The sequence below is a fragment of the Falco peregrinus genome, chromosome 6 (assembly GCF_023634155.1).
Source record: "Falco peregrinus isolate bFalPer1 chromosome 6, bFalPer1.pri, whole genome shotgun sequence".
Lineage (NCBI taxonomy): Eukaryota > Metazoa > Chordata > Aves > Falconiformes > Falconidae > Falco > Falco peregrinus.
The window spans coordinates 84,342,954-84,351,331 of NC_073726.1; the positions used below are offsets into that span (position 1 = coordinate 84,342,954).

The 8,378-nt window shown below is 39.1% G+C and overlaps 1 protein-coding gene across 1 annotated transcript; it reads right to left on the minus strand.

Moving 5' to 3' along the window:
- Positions 1 to 5,821: 5,821 nt before the first annotated feature.
- SYCE3 (synaptonemal complex central element protein 3) lies at positions 5,822 to 7,366 on the minus strand. Its single transcript, XM_005234732.3, has 2 exons — positions 7,258 to 7,366; positions 5,822 to 6,152 (listed from the first exon to the last, which is right to left on the minus strand). Exons 1-2 carry the CDS (start codon positions 7,364 to 7,366, stop codon positions 5,983 to 5,985), a joined length of 279 nt encoding a protein of 92 aa, XP_005234789.1. The 3' UTR covers positions 5,822 to 5,982.
- Positions 7,367 to 8,378: the final 1,012 nt, after the last annotated feature.

Sequence of the window (8,378 nt, forward strand, 5' to 3'; positions counted from 1 at the left end):
TACCCAGCCTTTTAATGAATAACAATTCATGTAAAATCCCTTGGTCTGGAGCAATACTGTAACTGTACACATGTAGGACTGAATGACAGTAGAGTTCTTGGCAGGTATTTTCTGACCGTGTCTCCTCTAGTTTCCCTGTTCCTGCACACTAATAATAATTAAAAATTGTATGAGGTTCTCTGGAAACTGTTTCTCATGTTACTTCTTGGGAAATGAGAAGTTAGAGGGAGTGCAGTGGATAACTGCTCCAAAGCACTTGGCTTCCCATTTCTGAGAAGGTGAGGAATTTGCCTTTGCCTTGAGGGGTGGCACAAGGTTTAGTGATGCATGAGTTACATCTGACTGCACTGGGGATTTCCTGCTTGCTTTTGCAATGAATTGGGCACCTCTAATGAGGTGTGAAGTGAAAGCTACAGGCTTGGTTCAGGAAGGAGAATTCTTCTGACTCCCTTGAGTACATACACTTGCTGCATTCACTGCAAGCTCGTGTAGTGTAGCCTGCCATTGCAGCACTGGATCACTTACACAGCAGTTCCAAAACGTACATCGAATCAAGGATTGCTGTGAGACTTGAGTTTCTGAACCAAACCTGGTAAGCTGTAGACTGGGACATGTGTTGTGATGGACATGGTGGTATTCTAATGTCTTTCCTTGGAAGATGAATATGGCTGTTGAGACACAAAATGAAACCTAATAAGGTGAGGGAAATGTAAGCAATGCACCTTTTAAAAATTCTTGAGCAGGATAATTGTTTGTAGGCTTCAGTGTGTTGTTCAGAACCTAATTTAGGCTTCAGTGTGTTGTTCAGAACCTAATTTATTTCAGGCAGATTGGGGAGAGGTTAGCTGTTTTATCATAATAAACAGATGTAAGATTCATAAATAGTAAAACATAACTGCAGAATTTGTCATACAAACTTCTTGAACTGCCTTCAGTTGTTCAAAAGTGCTTTTCTTAAAGTGAGACTTTAAAGGCCAAAAATAAGGTCAAATAGAATTTTCTTAATCTCTGCAAAAAGGTAGGTCAGATTGAATCAGTTTAACACAGGTACCTAACTAGCTATCTTTATTTTATGAAAGGATTAATTGAAGGAGAGATGCAAGTAGTGTCCTAGTATCTCGTTCTCTCTTCTTCAAGTCCCAATTTTGTGATAAAAGGAATCTTGGCATAAAGCAGAAGCTTGTGACTGACAATAGTCTTCATCCCGGAGTTCCTGGTTATGAAAATACAGGCTCAAGTCTAGCAAGTCTAAAGCACTTACTGAAAGTACTTTTTAGAATCTGCAGGCTGGGCATAAATTGTGCCCTTACTAGGCTGCTTGTTCTCTTGTTGGCTGAACTTTGGCTGAAGAAATACAGAACTGGTGCTCAGGATTGAGGGTCAGTTCTCTTGGCAACTGTGGTGCTTGTGTACCTGTAACTAAGGCTATGGGTTACTTGCCTCAAGTAGAACTTCAGATGAGTGCTTAGTTTGTGTTCTTTTGTTTAAGACTTTCCGCTACAAGGATTTTGAATTTGCAGAGTAATTAACATGCTTTTATACCTACTTGGAGCCACTGGGGTTTTTTCTGCTATGTTCATTCTCATTCCAGCATTCTTCCCTTTCATGGGCGCTTATAAGGGCTTACACTTGGAGAGGATTACACTTTTATAGTGTAATCATTTTATAGTGTTTTCATAATACTCTGCCTGCCTTGACTGTAACCAGGCTGTTTGCTTGGGAAGGCTGCTGTCTACTGCTGCTTAGCCACAAAAACATACTCTGTGGCTTGAGAAGGACAAAAAAGGGAAGAAGAAAGTTCTGTAGGCCTCTGTCTGTGCACTGTTTTCATTTAAACACGATGGTCTTGCAATGACAAGATATTCACTGATTCAGAGAAGTGTCCTGTAAACTTCTGCACTGAGCAGTAACATATCTATGTGCAAGCCCTTACCATCCACTTCTGTGGGAGGACTGTATGCAGGTGCAACAAATAACTTGGAAGTGAACAGACTTTGTGCTGCAGTTGGAAAAACCTTGGAAATAAGTTTGTGCTACATAAAAATGACACCAAAAAAAAACAAAACCCCAAAAAACCACCCCAACTTGATTTCACAACCCTTATGGCAAGCTGTGTGCATACTTACTTCATGCCAGGGGCACATGCTTGAAGCTTCCCCCATAGAATACTAGCATGAACTTGGATGTGATGTGGGTAGCAAAGTTGTTGACAGCAGCTGCACAAGCCAAGTGGCAGTGGGGTCCTTGCTCAAGTGTAAAGGAGATGAAAGTTTTGGAGTGGCAGCTTGAACTCTTCATTTTGTGCTGCTGACAGTGGAGCAATGCAGCTGTGATTTGATTTTTGAGTCTTAGAGCTAGACGGTGATGCATGGAGCAGACAATTGATCCTGATGACTTAATACCACCAGCTGATGAGATGAATAATTAACTTCTAATACAGTGAGGTTTTAAAATGCGATAGGAAAGACCTATAGAAGGTTGTCACTGAGTTCAGAGCTGCTTCATGTTTCCTGACTGTTGTCAAAATGCATTCTTCAATGCTAGGCTATCAGTCTGGAGTTTTGAATTCTAAAATGTGACTTTTGTAGGACCATGTAGGCCCTTAGAATTAAGTCAGGAATCCTAAGGATGACTGGCCATAAAGTTTGTGCCTGTAGTACAGAAAGAGATCTGCTCTCAATTTGGAGTGTGGGTTAAATGTGTGAAGATCCATGCAGTCCTAGCTCAGTTAAGTGGTTGGTATCAGCCTGGAACTCTACTTTAAGACTGCCTTGAGGTGCAGCCACACTTAACGTACTAGCTAACAGCAGTTCAGTGGTAAGAGTCAAAATATGCTTTGTACAGTGTACCTGTAATAAGTTTTGTTTCCAAAAGCTTATCAGGTCTGTGTTCTGTAGTTACTGCTCAGTGTGTTGGTCCAGCCAATTATTTTCACTTAGATTACATGATACTCACATTTTTGTCCGTGACTTGGACAGTGCTGTTAAGTTTTCAATGGCCTCTAAATCTTGCTGCTCTTCCTTTAAAATGCTCTGTGTAATGCAGTGGTGGTGTATATATAACAAACTACAAGTAAAATCCCAGTAATTTCACAACCTTGGGATGGTATCCCAAATGTGATGTGAGAGCTTAAACAGTCACTAAACTAACCTGCTCTAACTAGTATCTCCACATGCCTTTATTCAGTCTGGCTTTCTATAAATGGGAAGATGCCATGTGTCCTTTTTTCACCGTTTGACTTTCTGAGGAGCCAAAGAGAATTTCCTAGTTGCTAGCTGACCTCAATCCATGTGTAAAATTACATCACCTCAAAACTTTGTAATCTTACTGCCTACGTGCATATTCTGATGATCCAAACCCAGAGCATCTACAGAAAACTAGTAGCTTATCAGAAACAGAATAATAAGAAAATATAATACCATGCTTTTTGTTGGAAAAATGTAAATGCATTTTACAGTAATGCAGAAGCAGGGAGGAGGCAGCGCTATAAAAAAAGAAATCGGTATTAATGGAATGCACACAGAAAAGGCACTGCCATTTTCATGCTGTTAGTGCCTAGGTGGTATAGTCCTTGCCCTGGAGGAAATGACTGACTCAGAAGGAATGTTGTTCACCCCCTTTGTTCTCAATAAGGTCTTTGCTTCTCTGCTAAGAATGCCAGCAAAAAGAACATCATTGTAATAATGGTATGTGTAAGTAGGGCTGTTAGAGGTTCGATAATTTCTCCATACACATTTCAGGAAAAATTGCTGCAAGGATCTGGACCGAAATTCTGAAACCATTTATGCCAACAAGTAAAACAGCTAGTATGGATTCTCTTCTTTAGCCTTTCTGAGCTAATGAGAATGGGTCTATAATAATCAAGGACTGGAAAGCACTAGCAATAAATTAAATTTTCTAAAAGGAGCTCTAGGCATGTTCTGACAAGGACTGAGATCCTAAGTGGACATGTGAAATGTCCACTGTCCCTTCTCAGTTGTTTTACACTGGGAGAGGGCACAGTTTCCACCATCAAAATTTCCTGGGAGGCTGCATATTGGCCTTTTAGCTAAGTCTTGTCTGTTTCTTGGTAAGAAACTGTTAATGAAAACTAAACAGTGCTGAGAATCCAGCTAGGTCTGGTGAATGCAGTAGCACCTGAGCTGCTAGACAAAAAGGGGCTGCAGGACACTTTGCACACCTCCATTCTACAGGCAAGATAGCTTTTTACATTCAGAAGAGAAATGTACTTTGAGGTACACCATTACAGACTATCTGGACCAGACAACATATGGCTCAGGTTTGATGGCTGTGGGATAGCTTCCTCTTAAGCATCCAACCCTTGCCTTGCTGAGAGGTTAAGTACATAACTAAAATGAGTAAATTTTTTGTGAAAAGGACAGTAAATGCATTGCAGTGTTAAAACACTGGCACGTCTACTATCCTTGATTATTTTTTAAGGGTCAAGTCTGTAACCTTTTTGCTAAGCTTCACATACTTCTTGATTAAAGCTGATAGCTAGTGGTGGCAGGAAGACTCAGCCTGTCTACCCCTGTAAAATGAACTGGGGTGAATACAGATTTCATACCTGTCCATGTGTCTGCACAACAAGAAAAAAAATATTTCAACTCACTTGTGACACGTTTACTAAGTGTTACTTAATAGAGGCTAAGGAATGAATAACTAAGGAAACAGAATTCCTTACTGCTCTATTCGGCATACAGGTTGGCAGTACACTGATGCCAAGTTCTCTTGCTTCTCTAGCGGTTTTTGCAGAAGCATGCTCTGCCTCCAGTCTGGGAAGCACCTGTGAGTAACTGCTGTATGGCCTAACATCACAAAAGTGGAGCTCAGTGAGAGTGAAAATAAAGCTAAACTGCTGCTGATGGTTTTCATTACAGAAATCTTTGTTGGGGGAGGATTAAGAGATGTTAACCCAGCAATCTGGGTTACTGCTGGCAAACTTTTGACAGATTATTTACACGTGATTTGAATCATTAAATACCTCTTCAAAGAAGCACTCACTTGCTACATAGTGCTTACTTTCTAGTTGAAAGAGACTGATTTTTAATAAAAGGAAAGCTCCTTCTCAAAACTTGCATTGACTTCCATCTCAGATAAAATACTTGTTTATACATTAACTGCAAGCCACAAGGTGGTGCTCTTAATCCACAGTCTTGACTACAAAAGACTAATTTTTTAATCTTTTCTTCCTTTTTTAATATTGCACAGTAGGACCATATGGATAAAAGCATGTTTTAGAACACGGTTAATTTGGTTTCTGCAGCAGTCCCACAGACTACACTACACACAGTGCAGTCTGTAACGGTAAACAATTTTTTTCTTAGATGAGATGTGCTACCTTCAAAGGGTTTGAGAAGAACAATCTTTCTGGGAAAACAAGACCAAAGAAATGGTTAAAAATCCCAGGAAATAAAATGAAACAACTACAGCTGAGCTATCTGAATAATAAAATTGTGTAACTGAACACCTGGTTGGCAATCCCACATCAAACTAACTCAATCTATCTGCAAATCTAGAATTAAACCTGTTTTTCATTGGGGGGGGGGGGGGGGAAGTAATTCTTTGGTTTTCCTTGAAAGGCATTTGCTGGTACAATACTACTGTGATGTTCAAAGCACCCCCTCTGCTTCTTCCCCAATTTGTTCAGGTGTCAAAATAATTCTATGTATATTGAAACAAAGTGAGTGTGATCTTTCAGGAAGAAAAAAGGCATGCAGGTTGTGTATGCACACACGCTACAAGGATTACTGATAAGTGTAATAAAAATAGACATTTTTACCTTTTATTCAACAATACATATATATATATGTGTAATCTCACTAAATTACTTCCATAGATGTATAGTTTTAAGTAGTTTTAGCAAGATGAAAGCAAATCCATTTTCCACAATGTTTGTGAAACCTCCACAGCTGGAAAACAAAAAGACTGGAGTGATTTTCCAAGGGATGTAGTTCTTCTGCCAGCATGACTGAATTAAATTTATTCCTCTTTTTGCTCTTCACCTTTAGATTCTGTTAGCACCTCTTGCCATTTCTTCTCTATCTCTTCTTTGCAACTCAGGAAGGCATCTTCCAAACGCTTCATGGAGTTGGCTAGATCTGGGTTGGTACGTATGACTACCATGTCATATGCCATCCAGGTTGCCTGCACTACAAACCCGACAGACAGTACTAAGCCAGGAAATCTGGCTAAATAAAAGCAATAGCTGATTCAATAAATGAATAAAGGACCTGAATTATTACAGTTCAGATCTTATGTCAGAGAAGGCCTGTTGTAAAATGAAGTGGAAACTGCCCACAGTAATACTGAAGATTGCATAAAAGACTGTTCAGTATTACTTCTTTATAATAATGTCTCAAAATACTTCAGAATGGAAGTACAATTATGTAAATTACAAAAGGTAGATAGACGCTTTACCTAAAAATTACAACAAAACACATAATTAAAAAGAAGGGTTCAACAGACTTAAAATAAATGAACCAAAGAATCCTCCCTCTAGATCAGTTACGGTTAGAAGGCTTGTGTTGGGTAAGGAAGAGTAAGACCAAAAAGGCTGCAGCATAGAGATGCAAGGTTTTAACAACTACCTAAATAATGAAACTGGTATTGAAATAATGAGTATCTGATAAAGCAGAGCAAATAGTTTTAGCACTTATTTCATACTTTCCCTTTTGTTTTACCATAAATTGACTGTAGTTTTCTCAATGGCACTCATAAATTGTGTTTAATTACAAATAGTTTAATTAACAGTTTCCATCTATTCTTGTTAGTTGCATACAGTTTCTGATAGAATTGTTGCAGAACATGGAGAGGAATACACAGTCCTCTCCATACATACAGGACTAAGATTAGATTTGCACAGGAGTCTTTATTCTAGCTGAGGAATTAAAACACGTCATGCACTGACCTGAGAGGTGCTATGTATCCCACCATTTTTCAGAATTAAGTTTCATTTTACATACCATATTTCAATAATTACACATTAAATACCTTAGTATTATTTCAGTTTTCAACCACCACTCTGAACTGAGCATCCATCACCTATTAATTTTCAACTCTGAGCCATCCAAAACTTCTAGATTGTTTGCATGTTTTCTCCCAATTAAGGACGTTAGGGCATTAGTTGATGGTGATTGTTTCCACTTACATTTCTATCACACAGAAATTTACAGCAATAAATAGAAATAATAAATCTTCAATATCTTCAGGCTAGTAGACAAATGCATATCATTCTTTTGTAGTAATGACTTGTACCTGTTAGTTTTTCCATTTCCTCCATAAGTTTTTCTAAGTCCCTCTTCAGGTCCTCCACTGCCTTTACCAGGTTTTCATAGTTTCCTTCCTGAGGTTCTGATTCGGCCATCTACAAGGAAAATGGGAATTTTATACTTTATATTTAAGTTAATTGATTTTCACAGTTGAGAGAAAGTAACATTGCAATAAATTTAAAAAAAACAACCACAGAATGTATATAAACATTCAATTTACATGGGAATTCATTAAGAATCTGACCTTGAAGTTACCGGTCATCACCTGTATGCTGGATACTATTTTCAATTCATTTTGAGCTTCATTTAGAATTCAAGTAGAATTAAGTTCAGATATGCTGCATTTGTGCCAAATAAAGATTTTGGTAACGGTAAACAACAAAGATCACTGTGTCAAACATCATTAGAAAATTTTATCTATTACTCTTGTTACAGTTGTCTTCCCAAGCACTCTGATGTAAGGCAATTCCTGGTTTTAAAAGTTAGTTGTAAAATCACCATTTGTATCCAGCATTTCTCAGTTGCCTGCTATAGCCAGGTGCCTACATACACTGAGGTCTGCCACCAGATAAGCAGCCAAGCGCTTGTGATTTACTAACCTCTGCCGAAGTCGTAGGGAGTAAAATTTCAGGAAATAAAAATACTCGGGGCAAAAACATAGGGAAGGCCCAGCTTAGGCCATTCTAAGTTTCAGCACCTTGGTATTAACCGAAAATGCGATGCACAGGTTTGCCTTTTATTTCCTTTTCTGAAAACCAGAGGGTTGGGATGGAACTATGAAGGAGATGGAAGAGCTTCCCTGGAGTGACTATACCCATCACACCGCTGGCATAGCTTTTGTCAGTTGCTTTTTTTAGATATGATTTCTCAGACTCGGTGGGTATCTGCTTTCCGGTTTTTATTGTCAATAGATGTGGGAGGAACGCAACGGTTTATAACGGCTTTACAGCGTTTTTAAAGCGATGACGAGCCTTATCAAGCCGCTGGGTGTTCATGGGTCTCGCCACACAGGTTTCCCAACCGTGTCCCGGCAAACCCTTTACCCCAGAGACCCTGAAAAGCCCAAAGTCCTTGTTCTACCACAGGACTGAGGAGCGCCCCCGGCCG